The 16157-nt window shown below is 46.4% G+C and overlaps 1 protein-coding gene across 3 annotated transcripts in view; it reads left to right on the forward strand.

The window, feature by feature from the left end:
- smg1 (SMG1 nonsense mediated mRNA decay associated PI3K related kinase) overlaps positions 1-14715 on the forward strand; it is a 58308-nt gene extending 43593 nt beyond the window's left edge. For all 3 annotated transcript variants that reach the window (XM_085351265.1, XM_085351266.1, XM_085351267.1), the window contains exons 43-64: positions 73-211; positions 570-679; positions 1071-1289; positions 1688-1881; positions 2880-3052; positions 4097-4376; positions 4742-5014; positions 6015-6249; positions 6350-6561; positions 6661-6817; positions 7433-7622; positions 7941-8221; positions 8809-9018; positions 9264-9401; positions 10164-10316; positions 10402-10581; positions 11194-11421; positions 11611-11822; positions 11931-12031; positions 12172-12345; positions 12637-12743; positions 13091-14715. In XM_085351265.1, coding sequence (XP_085207391.1) covers positions 73-211; positions 570-679; positions 1071-1289; positions 1688-1881; positions 2880-3052; positions 4097-4376; positions 4742-5014; positions 6015-6249; positions 6350-6561; positions 6661-6817; positions 7433-7622; positions 7941-8221; positions 8809-9018; positions 9264-9401; positions 10164-10316; positions 10402-10581; positions 11194-11421; positions 11611-11822; positions 11931-12031; positions 12172-12345; positions 12637-12743; positions 13091-13168 — 4044 coding nt within the window. In that variant the 3' untranslated portion in view covers positions 13169-14715. The remainder of the gene's footprint in view (positions 1-72; positions 212-569; positions 680-1070; positions 1290-1687; positions 1882-2879; positions 3053-4096; positions 4377-4741; positions 5015-6014; positions 6250-6349; positions 6562-6660; positions 6818-7432; positions 7623-7940; positions 8222-8808; positions 9019-9263; positions 9402-10163; positions 10317-10401; positions 10582-11193; positions 11422-11610; positions 11823-11930; positions 12032-12171; positions 12346-12636; positions 12744-13090) is intronic.
- The last annotated feature ends 1442 nt before the right edge of the window (positions 14716-16157 follow it).

Below are 16157 nucleotides of genomic sequence, written 5' to 3' on the forward strand. Positions count from 1 at the left end.
CTGTTTCAGAAAAGGACAGATGCTCAGAAATGTAATCCAGATGTTTCTTTGTTTCCTTTTCTCTGTCTGCAGTCCTACGCCCGATCTACTGCTGTCATGTCAATGGTGGGATACATTATTGGCCTTGGCGACCGTCACCTTGACAACGTTTTGATTGACATGACCACTGGAGAGGTGGTGCACATTGACTACAACGTATGCTTTGAAAAAGGTGTGTTTAACTGTGTTGCTGCGATTCATTTTAAAGAGAATAGTTTAGAACCACATTTATTAAAAGGTAAAAAACTATTGTGCTGCATGTGATAGAAGCAAAGGGACAGAGGTGAACACCACTCACACAGTGCTCACCACAGCTAGTCAGCCTGTTCTGTGCAGATATAATAAAGCTCTTTTCCTCCCCCATAATATGATCAGACTCAAAGCTCTTTATCACACACTGAGATGTTGGAGGAAACCCAGCTGAGGGGTTATTTTTGGCTGCTAGCGTGGAACAGTATCGATTTTCCATGTAGTGGGTGACCTGCTCGTTTTCCTGGGTGCACAGTATCAAAGTGTGTGTGTGTTGCCAGGGAAAAGCCTGCGAGTGCCAGAGAAGGTCCCATTCAGGATGACCCACAACATCGAGATGGCTCTGGGAGTCACTGGGGTGGAGGGCATCTTCAGGCTGTCCTGTGAACAGGTTACTCTCACATCACACTGCATATAAAACCATTTGTACAGGCGTTAACTCAACCCATCTGTGAAAGGGTATCTAAAACACACCCGTCTATGTTATCATCAGTAGCATTTCTCACACACCTTGTAACAGATTGGACTAATTTCACGTAGCATAGTCGCAGTGTGCCCCGTGGCAGGTACACCATACCACCGCCCACCTCTGCTGTTTTTTTTTACAGTTTGCTGCAGCTTACAGGCTGTTTGTTAGAGGGATGTAGCCAGTGCACGTTTTGTACCTCGGGATATTTCCCATGCACTGAAACATGGAGATGTTAGAGCTGTCGGCTATTGTGACAGGATGGAAGTCAAAATACACGTGGGGGGAAAAAATCAAGTGGGATGTGTGTTTCTAGGTGGTTCAGATAATGCGACGAGGCAGAGAGACCTTACTGACCCTGCTGGAGGCCTTCGTGTACGACCCTCTGGTGGACTGGACCGCGGGGGGAGAGGTAGGATTTGCGGGTGCAGTGTACGGAGGGGGAGGCCAACAGGCTGACAGCAAAAAGAGCAAGCGGGACATGGAGAGAGACATCACGCGCTCTCTCTTCTCCTCCAGGGTGGCTGAGATCAAGGTGAGTTCACAGATGTCAAATAATCATACAGCACCTTATCAGCAAATCCAGTCGGTTCTGTGGTGGTGTCTCAGGTTGCCATGGTTGCAGCCGTTTCTTTAATTGCAGTTGTCAATGTTGCTTCACTTTGTCTGGCAGTGAGAACAATAAATAGGGGAGAAAGTTAAATAAGGACTGCGTTACAGTGTAAAGAAGGAGAATTTTAGTGGCTTTTATCTGTCATTCCAGGTTAATCCACAGCTGACTGACACTACAGTTATTGCTCTTACAGCTCACATTGTCTAAATAGGCAGGAGTAGGGTTGGCTTTGTTTTTAACAACCCTGCAGGCTGTAGAATGAATCCTTTCCTGCATTTCATATTTTTAATGTGTTATTGTTCTGTGTGGGCCTCGTGCAGGTGAACTGGTTTAAGAATCGTGACGAAATGCTAGCGGTCCTACCACAAGTAGAAGAAGCCGTAGAAGAGTACTTGGTCCTGCAGGAGCTTCTCTGCCAAGGAGAGAAACGCCAAGCTAAACTACAAGAGGAGAGCGCCTTCTTAGAGGGGGCAGAGAACCACCCTGACCACGACATCTTCACCCTGGAGCAAAGGTCAGACACAGCACACTGTTCATGTTCTTTCAAATGCATGCCAAAAGGTGCATTTAAGGATATACATTTGAAAGACTGAAAGGTACGTCCGGTGGATTCATTGAAGTTTGTAACATGTTTGGATATTTGATCGTCTTTTAAACAGTCACTACAGACAACAAAATAAGGAAATGTGGCTTTTAAATTATTCATTGATAGATAAAGTTAGGTGATGCTGTTGCTTGGAAACATTGTGGTCACACTTATAGCATAAGATAAGCTTTATTACCCCTGAAGGAAGGAAACGAATGTGTTACAGCAGCCAGAACATGAAGAACAATATAAAATAAATACATGGTTCAGATCGCACGCTCATTTGCAGCAGTGCCGACACACAGCCTGCACACACTCGAGTTAAGTATTCAACAGTTACCACACATGTTAATGAGACCACTCTTAGGGGTGTTCTCCTGGTGCAGGCGGGACGGTTGTATCAGGAAGCAGATCTGTAACAGACGAGCTCGGTGAACACAAATCAGCTGAATGTTTGGAGGCGGAGCCCAAAGGAGGACGGGGTCGTAAAGCGATTGGTCGCTTTGAATAGATGATCATAGTTATATAAACAGTCATACTGTGGCAACAACAGAAAAACTATTTGAAACTTTGTTTACAATTTGAAAGTGTGCAGAGTGAACTATCAGCAGTTTGCTGTGTAGCAGTGGAGATGCTGACAGCTGGATTATTTACTGCTGAGCCTCTGCACTGCTCCGACCATTCAAACTCAGCTGATCCGTGCGAGCAGGGTTTCAGTCCAAGAAACGGAGAGCTGGTGGCGAGAATGTGAAACTGCAGCCGCGTGTGCGATGGCTTCTTTGTGCGCACGCCTGCCGAGTGCTACGTGCAGGAAATTTAATAGCACCGCTGGAATAGATGAGATCAGGACGATAACAGAAATACTGTATCCACAAACATCATCGCCTCATTCTGAACTCTTACTCACCCAGCCCTCCTGCTCACAGGTACTCTGAACATACCCAGCTGCAGTCACGACAGCGGACCGTGCAGGAGGCCATTCAGGGCAAACTGACTGAACTGGACCAGTGGATCTCCCAGTACCAGGCAGCATTCTCCAGCCTGGAGGCCACACAGCTCGCCAGCCTGCTGCAGGACATCAGCAGTCCTATCGATCTTGGTCAGTGTCTGTGTAAAATACTCTCCTCAGGTTTCTGAATATTGTGTATTTCAACATATTTCTGGGTGTTGCTTTGGTATATTTTACTTAAAAATATATAAAATGAAAATAGGATGATTTGACATTTAGTTCTAAATCAGGGTAAAAACTTCATATAACCTCCATTTAAAACAGAACAACAATAAATAAGAAGGCATACTCTCCTGACCCAGGATGTTCAGTACGTCCCACCAGCTCAGTAGTGCGAGGCCAAGCAGGTTGGCAGCTGTTCTATACAATGAATAATCTTGTCCCTCTATTTTAGTCGTAGCATGTTTACACAATAACTGCACAGCTCTTGAGTTGCTCCTGACCTGATTGGAGGGAGCCCGTTTTAATATGTAGTCAGCAGCCAATAAGCTTGCATATGACACAGGAAGTCTGCGTGCACCTGGGGCTCCACCTGTGCGTCCCACTTCTTGGTTTGGACTCCCTCACCCAGTGGAAACAGACACAGGTTGTCTGAATACGAGCTCAATCGTCCAGGTCAGGAAATCCCAGGAACGTGATTGTTTGCCTTCATGTAGCGTTTTCAGTGGGAGGGACATGTTCATACGACTCTTTTCAGGATTATTGAAGGTCTTGGAAGAGTATTGTCTGTACAGTAAAGTGTGAGTTCTGCCTTTTGTCCTGCTGTTAGTGTTTCTGTAAATAGAACAAAGGAGGGAACGAGAACATTGTGCTGTGGAAGTGGAACTACAGCCACTGGTTGAGTGTCATGGCCCTTTATCCAATTATTGATTCTCCAAACTCACATTTCAGGTTCACTCTGTCGGACGCTGTTTCTGTCTCTAGTGATGTCATCGTGAACATTTACTGTTCTTGAAGGGCTGGATGGTTAACTGTGTGCCCGCCTGTCAGGGTCAATGTTAATTATTTATGTGATATTGATGATTTATCCCTGCTTAACACTACGATTAAACAACACTGCTTGTGGTTCAGTTTTCAGTAAAAATGCATTGATTGTACTGAGCTGTGCTGTCTTGTTCTTGGCTGTCCCATCAGGCCCTCCCAGCTATGTGCCAGCCACAGCCTTCCTGCAAAATGCAGGTCAGGCCCACCTAATCAGCCAATGTGAGAGCCTGGAGGCGGAGGTGAGCACCTTGCTGCAGCAGCGCCGTGGAGCCCTCCGCAGCTCCCTGGAGCAGCTTCACAGCTATGCCACAGTGGCTTTGCTGTACCCACGGGCTACCCTAGTATTCCACAGGGCCCATCAGTGGAAGGCCTGGTTGGAAGAGCTGCTGAGAGACATGACAGCAGATCACTGCCAGCACATCTACAGACAGTAAGGAGCCACGCATTGTCTTTTCTCATTTTCATTGGTTAACCCTAGGACTGCATGTGTCGCTTAGCTGGTACCAGCCTTACTGGTGACCAGTCCTCGCAGAGTCCCTAAAATGTTTTTGGTGAAGAAGCACCCCTGAGACCCACCGTCAGGTCCAAGTTACACACCTAAAAATGTCCCCTATGATAGTTCTCTTCAACTCGGCAAACATCCTGTGCGCCCCTTCACCTGAGTTACCTGCAGATACCTGCAGTTCATGAGACAGGACAGGTTGCAGCATCACCATGAATCACATCCAAGCTTATGTTCTGCTCCTCATGGTGTAACTCACGATACCAGCTAAATGTGTGTCTCTCTCTTTCCAGATATGAGTTGCTGTTTGCTCCACAACCTTCTGCTGCCTCCTGCCAGTTTCTTTCCAGTGTGGAATTGACTCTGCAGCACCAAGTGGCTGACACCAACGAGCGCGTGGTGCACCAAGCAGAGCGGCTGAAGGCTGAGGGCACCACAGTAGCAGCGTGTGAGGAGCAGCTGCAGGAGATTGAGCACTGCATCACAGTTTTCCTGCGGGAGAATGGAGAGCCAGGTTCTCTCAGCCTGGCTGCAATCATCACCTCTGCCCTCTGCACACTCTGCAGGTTTCATTCACATTTTCATTCTGTGTCTCACAGTTTTCAGTCCCTGTGACTGTCTGTGAGGGTTTAATTGTGTCCGTACTGTAGGTCAACAGACAGATGAATAAGAATCTGGTAGTATGAGGTCCAAAAACATGCTGATGGTAAGTGAAGGCAGCCAAACGTAGGTGGGAAAAACTCAAACCTAACACCAGAGTTTCTGAGTCAGTAATCTGAAGAAATCCACTCAGCGGCACTAAAAACCCTGAAAGACCACTTAAAGCTCTGGTTAAGGTTCAAACTACTGGTTAGGACTGAAAAGATTTAAAAAGTCTTTGTTTCTGGAAAAGAGCTCTTTGGTAAGATAAAGCAGGAGGAAAGAAACGAGCCCTAATCTGAACCACATGGTGATGGTCACTCATGTTAGCGGTCCTCTTCTGTCTGAAGTCGGTCACCATCATTATTTACATTTTAAAGAAGGTGATTCCTGCACGAGCGCTGCCTGTTGTTGCATTGGCACAGAGCTTTAAAGGTTGTATCCCGAAGCAATCTGCTAGCCTGTTGGCCTTGTCACAGGCTGCTCTACAGACTGGAAGCAGGCCTCCTCATCCAGCTCTCGGCGATTTGTCTTTGCTGTCAGCACGACTGAGTCCTGGTCAGATCATGTAGGACTCTGTTTTCTTTAGTCAGACTTGGCCAACTCACCTGTGATAATAACCATGGAAGCTAGCAGGCGTGCTACTGTTACTGATCTCACACATTAGAGTGGGCAGAAGGTCACATGGCGAGAAGTGCTCTGTGCATAACGTGAAGTGTCTATTCAGCAGCATGCAGTCATGTGAAAAAGACAGTGCACCATTTTTACTTATGGGGCTTTAATGGGACGTAATAAAAAACGATGTGGTCCTCAGCAGCGTTGGAAATGAGATCAGTCCAACCTCGGTGTGGATGGGTTTGAGTGGGTGGATAAAAGCTGCAGTGGACACAGTGAACCCACTTTTGTCTTGTGTTTGATTGACCGTAGACGCAACCTGGTGATGGAGGGTGCAGCAACCAGCGCTGGGGAGCAGCTCGTGGACCTGACGTCTCGGGATGGGGCGTGGTTTTTGGAGGAGCTATGCAGTATGATTGGAAACATCAATGGGCTTGTAACACTGCTGCAACGCTGCCCGCTTTTAACTCATGACCTGGAGCTCCCTCCACCTTCAGCTACCACCCAGGTTGTTTACCTGGCCAGTGCTGTGTATACCTGCTTACAGGTAGGTCCACCTGCAAACTATGAAGCCGCGCAGGAACAGGCTGAGGCCGTGTAAAGTCTTTTTGCTGACATTGCTCTGGCCTGTCATCTTTTTATTGCAGGAGCTGAACACCAATTTCCGTCAGATCATCTTTCCAGAGGCTCTGCGATGTATGATCAAAGGAGAGCCGACTCTGGAGTCCATGTTGGCAGAACTGGAGCAGCTGGTAGATCAGAGCTCTGATGGTCTTGGCCTGCAAGGTTTGGCCGATAGTTTGCAAACCGGCACAGGCCTGGACCACAACGGCCGTAACCACTGCCTCCACATCACCAGGTGGAGTTCCTGTCGTGCATTTTTAGCGGACACAGTGCTGTTTAACTTGCTGCTAACCTGCATGCTTAAAGTTTGTTTTGTTGTGTGTCTGTTTGTCAGAATGCTGCGTGTGCAGTACTCTGAACTGATCCAGCCTCATAGCATGGATGGACAGGGCCAGGACACACCAAAGATGTCTGCAGGTCAAATGTTGTTGGTTGCCTTTGATGGCATGTTCACTCAGCTGGAGACGGCCTTTGGGCAGCTGACTGAAAAGGTAGAGCTTACATTTCTGCACATTCAGTGAATGCATGTTACGACCCGGCTCCAAAGCTGCGACATAAACATGGAGACTGATACCAGAACTTCACAGAGAAGAGCTTTTATTTTAAATCGCATAACAAGTTGGCTAAAATAACTGGTACCACTAAGACAAACAGTAGTGAGCCTTTATGAAAGCCCGCCTCAGGTTTATCCACACCTGGTCAATTAGCAACAGCTGTACACTCTTGCACTGCCACTGCAGAGAGATTAGGGGCTGCAGAGGGCAGAACAATGCAGTGAAAGACCTAGAATGACATCAGAAATCCTCGTCACGTCTGTAACGGGATATTTTTATGACTCACGGTGCATTTTATAGCTTGTTTATTTTAAATATTGAGTTCAATTCTGTACCATAATTGGCCGCCAGGTTCCATGTTATTCTCAACACAGGCATGGTTGTGTACCAGCACAGCAAACAACAATGCACTTTGTATCCTGACAGCAGGTGGAAACACAGTGCAGGATAAGCTTGATCCAGTCCTAACCTGCTCTTCAGGAACTAGTCTGTGTTTCTTACACCGTTGTTTCCTGGAGCGACTAATATTACTTTGCTCTGCATTATCCTTAGCTGAGTTCTTTAGAGGTGCCGCCCCTGTGGAGAAAGGTGGATGTTCTGAGGGAGGCCCGAGCCACACAGCTCCACTTCTTTGATAGCCTGAATCAGCGTCAGCTGATGGAGGAAGTGTTCTTCATCAAGAGACTGCAGACCATCAGGGATTTCTTCAGGCTGTGTTCCTCGTTTGCTCAGACTCTTTCTGGTAAGAGCTCTTCACGGCCACACAGACTGAGGATGAACTTATCATGTTGTTGCACTTTATTAAAAGCACCCACTTGATGCCATGGACACTATAGAGAGGGCTGAGCATTGTTAAAATATTGGTTTAGCCATAATCTACAGCCTTTTCTTCTTCCACTATGAAGTGTTTCTGGATGTTTGCACTTTGACAAAGTCAGACTGCTCAGTGTTTCGCATAGAAAGAGAGAACATAGCTTTCCGAGGTATTTGTGAGCTCTGTGGTTTAAATAACCAGATATTCTTGCGGCATGTCTGATGACTGTGGGACAAATCTTTGCAGGTACCTGCGCCCCAGCTGAGGAGCTGTTACCTACAAATGGACCTGTTGGTTTGGGGAAGTCCCTGTACGGCCGGCCCGGCAGCACTGGGTCGGGTGCAGCAGTGGTCAGTGAGGAACAGATGATTCGTCCCATCAAGGCCTTCACTGCTGAGTTTGTCCGGCAGATGCTTATGGGTATGCCCAGCCAAGCCCTCAGTCTGGCCCTCTGCAGCACCCTCTCTGCCCTCGGTGTGGACATTGTCGCTCAGGTGGAAGCAAAAGACTTTGGTGCAGAGAGCAAGGTATGATCTGTGTGGAATTATGTGGTGTTCAGTATCTTTGTTCTCTCAACGTTCTTTTCAACCTTCTTCATGTTCTCCATGTCAACGTTAAAAAAGAGTGTTCATTATTGAATTTTTCCAACTATCTTAAAGGAGTCTTTAGAAATGCTGATCACCTGTTGGCTGCGTTCTAGTTCAGGTTGGTTGATCTGTTGATCGTTGCTGCCCATCAGGTAGTCCTTACTCAGCCTGTTTAAAAATAAGTATCGCTCTCTCAGCTGCAGAGTAATCAGTGGGTTTGAGTTGATAACCTGTTCTTTCAAAGCCTCCCCCAGACTGTCGGACAGTCATCGCCCTTTCTGGATCTCATACTCATGTGTCACCTGTTCCAAATATTTTTCATGTTGCAACCTTCTTCCACAATGGATTCTTCATTTTTCACCAGATTCTACTCACCGTGGAAAAACCTTATTTACAAAAAACGCTGTGTGTGTGAAATGTTGAATGTTTTAGTGTAAATGCAGAGTGGATACACATTTATTGTTCCAGTTTTCAAAGACTGTAAAGAATACCGTAAAGTAACCTTTGCTATGTGTGTTCCTCCAAAGGTTTCTCTGGACGAGCTCTGTAAGAAGGCAGTGGAGCAGGGGCTGACGTCAGGTCGAGTCTCCCAGCTGCTGTTGAACAGAGCCACAGTGCTGGTGTCGTCCTATGACACAGCATGGAAAAAAGTTGACCTGCTGAGGAGGCTGGATAGCAACCTGGAAGCTGCCAGGGCCAGCCTGCAGAGGAGCCAGCTGCACATCGCTATGTTCCAGGTACATGCACCAGTAGTGCTGCTTTTGGAGTTGTGATCACTTTTCACATCACAAAAAATACTTCCAGTCGTCTGCGGTGTAAGCTGAAGATCAGTGAAGCTAACACAAAGTGCTGCAAAGAACGGGGCGAGTTCTGGTCAGCTGTATTAGAATCATGATGATGTCTGGATCATCTCTGACGTAACTTCATGTCATTTGGTGATTGTCCAAATATACCACTGTTTTTATTGGTGCGTTTCTTTCAGTGGCAGCACGAGGATGTTCTGGGTCCCAGCAATCAGCCTTTAAGTGTCAGCATTCCTCCTCGTTCTGTGATCCTCAGCAACATGAAGAAGAAGCTGTATAAGCTGAGTCAGGATGAAGCAGCCATCGTTGCCATTCAGGTGAGTTTGTCTTCATTCCCAGATCAAAACCATAATAGTTTCTGGCCACTTTAGGAGAATGACATTTTTAAACATACTTTAGTATGTTTAACACAGGAACTTCTACAGGAAACTCTCATAGTAAAGTTAAACTGCAGCAGCTCAGAAACATTACCTGAAAGGCATGTCAGTGAAATTCAGGAAAAGCCTGCTGGGTTGCCAGGCGAACCAAAAGTCCTTCAAGCTAACTTAAGGTTATGTATGTAACCCAGGTTCTCTGAGTATCAGATGTGAGTGTCTCACTATGGGGACGCCCCTCATCAGAAGCTGCTGTTACACCAGCCCCTGCAGGCTGGCTAAGTGACGCCAGTGTCAGGAGGGGCCTCCCTGTGTATAGCGTCAGGTGTCATTCAGAACGCAGGAGGGGGGTCTGGTGAGACGCTCACTTATGCTACTTTAGCAAAAAGGAAAGTTTGAAGCCTGATTTTAACCAAGCGACGCCCCCTTTGTTGTAGCGTTCATGTCGCATTGCTATGACGACAAGCATGCACACTGTGTTGTAATGGGAAACCAGTCTATGTATCCCACATGCACCCGCCCTCTCTTCCTCCTTTACCATGGAAACGATCCTGTGATCATGTGCATCCACCTCAGTATGTGCAAAGTATTCCTCTCAGAGCTTCATTATGACTTTGTAATAATATTTCCGCTTATCGTTATCAGGGTTGTGAGTTGTATGAAACATTTTTCCTGTCCTGTGATTCACGTTGGTGGTGTCTTCAGGAGAAGCTAGCGTCGCTGGAGGCTAGCATCGAGCAGCGTTTAAAGTGGGCCGGTGGAGCCAACCCAGCACTGGCGCCTGTCCTGCAGGACTTTGAGATGACCATCAGAGAGAGACGCGCCATGGTGGCCAGAGACAACCAGCGCACCAGCCAGGTACAGCCGCTGCTGTGTTCGCCTCCTACTGTCACTGATCACCACATTTGGACAAAATGCCAATTTTGCCACTCTTCCTTTCCAGGTCACATTCCTGTGCTCCACGATCCTCAACTTTGAAGGCCTTCGGACCCGATCCCCCGAGGCTCTCAGCATGGACGCAGCCCTGTTTGAACTGCTGAAGCGCTGCCAGCAGACGTGTTCGTACGCTGCCCAGTTTAGCAGCACGGTGTCTGCACTGGAACTCCAGCTCCTGCACAGACTGGTTGGTTTGACCTTTGACCTACATTTCTGTCAAGTTTTTCTGGTGCAGCCTTGTTTTTGTACCACATGCACTGATAACATTTTAAATAATTAGTCCTTCATCTTTAATAACATTCATTTCCACATGTAGGATATGAAACCTAGTTCCAGCCGGCCCTTAACGAGTCTGTCAGGCTGTGATACATTTAAAAACACCGAGTTCAGGAAGTTATTAAAACTTTTTTATTAAAACTCTCAGCATGCAGTCAGACAACCAGCTGAGTTAATAAACAAACATTTCCTGAGGTCAGAGCGAGGGTCAGTTTTCTCCTGTCGGTGTCTGGACAACCAGACTTTACAGGTGCTAGCGGAACATTAACCACTCCAAACCCACTTTTGACATGTAACGCGTGGAGTTCCTACTGAGACTAAATGTTTCTGTTTGCATTCACAGTTCATCTTCACAGTCTAACAGATGTTTGTATGAAACCTGTTCTTTGTGTTTCTCTATCAATGGCCACCATGTGCGTCCTTCTTTGCCCTCAGCTGCGTTTCTTTGAAACACTTTTTGAGTGATCACCCAGTGAGTTTGGAGAAACTTGATAAGACGGCGATGTGCTTTCCATTGCTACAGAGTCCAGTGCTAGACCTACCTATAGGCAGTGTGGAGTGGCTCAGCTGTGCCCAGAGGCAGCTGGAGGATGAGCTAAACATGGAGCAGAGGAATCAGGAGGAACGGGAGCAGCAGCTGGAAACCTGTGGAGAAACACTGCAGCTGCTGGTGGACTCGATCAAAACGATTCTCTCTAATCACAACCGCCATTTAGCTGACGTCAAGCACCTGCTGAGGGCCATGGCCAAGGTACACCTGAGGCACACACACACAGCTGATTTTAAAATCTGGGGTGTTTTCACCACTATTATGTGTTTGCCATTCGAATAAGTGTAGAAGATGAGCGAGCACAAAGGTTTAAAAATGGTCCACACGTGTGTTGCACGTTGCTGCATCCTGCTGTGAACCTGCAGTCGTCACTGTTCTTATGTCGTACAGGACGAGGAGGCAGCGCTGGCGGATGGTGAAGAGGTGACATACGAGGGCAGCGTGCGTCACTTCCTGTTGGAGTACAAAGCTTGGCAAGACAACATCCAGTTAGTGCTGTTCACTGTTGTCCAGGCCAGTGGACAGCACCTCAGCCAGGAGCAGCTCGAACTACTGGAAGAAATCCCCAGTACTCTGAAAGAGCTGCACTCACAGAGCCAGAGGTGCTTGGGTCACACACACACTAAGTGATCTTTTTCATTTTCACATAAAAATCGTATTAATTATTATTAATAATCGTTATTAATGCATGCATGCGTTTATTCCAACAGCGTCTATAACGGCCTGGTGGGCTTTGCCTCCCCACTGGTGACCGACAGAGACGCTGAGTGCTCCAGTCCTGTTTCTGCAGCACAGTCGAGCTTTGCAGCAGGTATAGCCTCCCGATGTTGTAGCATGCTACAAACCTTATGGTGGGGAAAATGGGTTTTCACTGGTGTCAGTGTGCGTCCTGTCAAGTGAACATGTGACACGTACACACACGTGTGTGTATTTGTTATGTTTTTCATTTAGCTGTCAGATGCAGTGGGGTGAAAACCCAGCCAGACTCGATGTCCCAGAATGCACGCAAGGCTCTCCCACGCAACCTGGGAACCCCGACCGATACCCCGCCCAGTACTCTAGTGAGCAGTAAAGGTCTCAACTCCAGCCCCAAGAGGGCTGTACGAGACCCCAAAACAGGACGAGGTACTCTTCCTTCACTCTCCTCACAATCTTTGGAAACTGGGGCTTTTGAAAAAGCAGCAGGTTTCACAAATATGTAATATGTATGCAGCTGTCTGAGGTCAGAAGAGCATTCGTTCCCTTTCTCAGAGTGAGGATTACAGTCTCAGTACTTGTGTTCAGCAGGAGTTGTAGGCTTGGTGCATACCTACCTTTAGCAAATGAAATTGTATCCCAGTGTCTACACAGGTTCCTGTGCAGAACAAACATTAACATTAGAGACTTCATCTCAACAAACACTTTGTTCGATTTCAGCGGTCCAAGAGAGGAACTCCTACGCGGTCAGCGTGTGGAAGAGAGTGAAAGCCAAACTGGAGGGCCGAGACATCGATCCCAACAGGAGGATGAGTGTCTCCGAGCAGGTAGCACATCATTTTGTAACCACCAGGAGAATAGGGAGGCATGTCAAAGCAGCCTCGTGACAGGATGAAGAGGTTGTTTAAAAGAAACAAACAAAATGTGCTGACACAGTGTGAAGTCGATGTCTGCTGCTGTGAGAGTCGCATGGATTTATCAGATGTCTGAAGCCTTTGTAATGCAGCAGCATCAGCAGCAGTGGTCTGCATGAGTCTGAGCACAGCACAGTCCAGTTTTAAACAAAGACTGGAATCGGATCGTCTGAGCAGATTCTAATCATTATGAAAGAGTCAGATATCGTAACAATAACGTTGTCTGTATTTAAAACTGACCACATCTGGTTTGGTTGCAGGTGGACTTTGTTATCAAGGAGGCTACCAACATGGATAACTTGGCCCAGCTGTATGAGGGCTGGACTGCATGGGTGTGAACGCTCTGCTGCTTCATGTCTGGTCCAGCGAAGGCTTGGAGATCCACCAGAGTCCAGCGGGACTTGGGTGTCAACACAGCAGTACCAGGCCATACTAGGGGAAGAATATGGGACTTGGATGCTTAGTCCACCCTCCCGCACCCCTGGGTACCCAAACTGGGGCAGCAACCTCGTAGCATTGCTGCAACCACACTCCCCCCAACAATGGGTGATTGGGCTAACACGGCACTTGGTGCGCCTGCTGACCGGCCTTCCTTTTTGGGGTCTGAGTGGGCATGGTGGCACCAGGAGAGGAAGGAGGGAAGGAAGGCAAAAGCCACCTCACCCTCAACTTGAAAATACCTTCCCTCTCTCACCTACATTGCTGACTGTCAAGTTGTACCTATAAACATCACTGCATCTTTTTGTGGCCGTCAGAGCCCAGCAGAGGGCGGGATGAAGCGAGAGGTGAGCTGTTTTCCTCCGGAGCACACAGCTGACACACTGGCTGGGACTTTACTGTGGCTCAAACTCAGTGGACGGTTAGATGGCTCACACGGCTACACGTTTTTCTCTCAACTTTTGGCATTATCATCCTGAGCAGCCAGTGGGTAACACTGTGAGGGAGGACGGAGTGAAATGGGGGTTTAAAAAACTCTATTTCAATCCAGCTGCAAGCACGGTGGAAACGTAGTAATCAAACTTTGCTTTGGTTGTTAAAAAGAACAAACTTGACTCTGAAGTGCTGTTAGATTTCACCGAATAAAAGATGAAGTAGAATTGTTTTCTCAGGAGGTCTTTTCTGTTTTTTGTGGTTACAGCTGAAACACCCTGTCATGTTAGTTTCAGGTGGCTGTGAGTCAGCTGAAGGGAAAACCTCTGCTTGATTTTCTTCAGTGTGGATCTTTAATCTGTGTTGTGCTTTACTATCAGTAGGATTAGATTTCTGCCTTTTTCCAACTTGCCCGTCTCGAGCTGCTTGCATCATGTACTTACACCCCAAGCCGTAATGCTTGCTTTTTATGATTTTGGACCTTCTAGTTTTACATTTTTATTGGGAGAAATGTTGTTTTTGGTGATGGTGAAACATGTTAATTCTTAAAGCTTTTATTGGATTTTGTTGGATGCCAAATAAACGTGGAACAGAGAGGTGTGGTGCTTTCTGTGACACTTCTAACTGGGGCTGAACGATTAGACTGGTGCTAAAGAACAGGGGTCTGCTGGAAATGACCATCCTCGCCCAGCTCAACTACGTAGGGATGCTAACTTACCTACGACACAGATAAGTCTTCAACCAGAGGGCTCGATTTTGTACAGTCAGGTCGGATCTGTTTGTTGCATCTGAATTTCTTCAGCTCTTCTGAAGCTCATCCAGGCGAGACAGTGATATTAGACGCCTTATGTCAAAACCAGTGATTTATGGCCCCCTGTCAAATGAATAATGACTTAGTAAGTATTAAAGGAAGTAATAAAAGTTAATGGGAGTCCTCATTTTTATGAATATCATAAAATCCTGATATAACCCCCAAAATTGGATCATAAAAATATGGCAAGAATCAGATGTTTGAGACAGAAATTAAAATGATGGAATATTAAATCATAATGTCGTACTGTTGTCATTTTAAGACAAAGTTTACTTTTTTGTCAAAAAGTAAACTTTTTGAAAGGTTTTTATGGACCTGTGTGAGAAAATGTGTTAAACCACAGTAAAAAGGTTATTAGGATAAGATGCTCGTTATTGTCATGCAGTCACACATGGTGCAATAAGACAAGGAAATTGGAAACTGTCCCACGTCGGCACAACACAGTAACTTGAAGTGGACTTTTTTAAGCACAAGAAAGGTACGAGTAAAAAAAAAAAAAATGAAATGACTTAATAAATGAGTGAATGTTTATTGCACATTATTATTGTGTGGGCAATAACAATAATAGTAAAGTCCAGGGAGGTATTCAATCAGCTCAGCTGTTTGCATTGATCAGGGCTGTTACCCTGATGTAAAAGCCGCCCTTCAGTCTGTTTGTCCGCGACCTCAGCAGCCTGAACATCCTGCCAGACGGCAGCAGCTTAAACACCCGATGTCCTGGGTGTGGACGGTCCTGTAGGATGCTGGAGCAGGAGACCCATCCACAGGTGGAGCACACTGTCAGTGGAGCAGCAGTAGAAGACGATCAGAAGCTCCTTCGGGTCCATTTTCTGAGGATTCTTAGAAATTGGAGACGCTGTTGGGCCTTCTTTATAATTATTATTCCAATATAATTAGTTTGGAAATATTTCCAATATTATGATTCTTAATTAAACCAGTGCTTTTGTAACAAGATGGAGGGAGCTGGAGGCTGCATGCCCCGCTGGAAGGCTTTCACTCGTTTTATTTGTTTGTTTGAATCGATTTTCCTTTTTTGGATTAAAGTCCGAAGTATAAACGCTCCACCTCATGTAGAGGATCGTACCAGAGTGATCCCCGAGAGGGTCGCACAGCAGCCAGTGTGGGTCAAGTAACATCTAACTCACGGTGCGACCCCCGAGCTGGGACTCCTCCCTGATCCACCAATAAAGCAAAATAAAATATTTAATCTTGTATTTGTGTACTTTGTGGTTATTGAATAAAGATTAGTCACTGATAAACACAGATAATAATAATAATAATAATGGATTGCATTTATATAGCGCTTTTCAAGACCCTCAGAGCGCTTTACAATTCCACTATTCATTCACTCTCACATTCACACACTGGTGGAGGCAGCTGCGGTTGTAGCCACAGCTGCCCTGGGACAGACTGGCCGATGGCGCGATATGGCAGATGACTGAAAGAAATGTTTGATGGAAAAAGGAAACAAAGTGTTTTGTTGCTAAACTTTGAGGTTCCAAGTCACCAATGGTTAAATAAGAAAATGCCAAGAGGAGACGAGCAGCTCCGAGTCTGTATGTAAAACAAACTCCACAGCAGTGATGCTTGTTCTTACATAGGTGCACTTACTCTTTGTTAGGGTAGATCTCATTTTAAAGTCCATT

This window comes from Diplotaxodon limnothrissa, linkage group LG4 (assembly GCF_057381915.1).
Source record: "Diplotaxodon limnothrissa isolate DT_005_m linkage group LG4, D_limnothrissa_male_GT1.1, whole genome shotgun sequence".
In the NCBI taxonomy this organism is placed as follows: Eukaryota; Metazoa; Chordata; class Actinopteri; order Cichliformes; family Cichlidae; genus Diplotaxodon; species Diplotaxodon limnothrissa.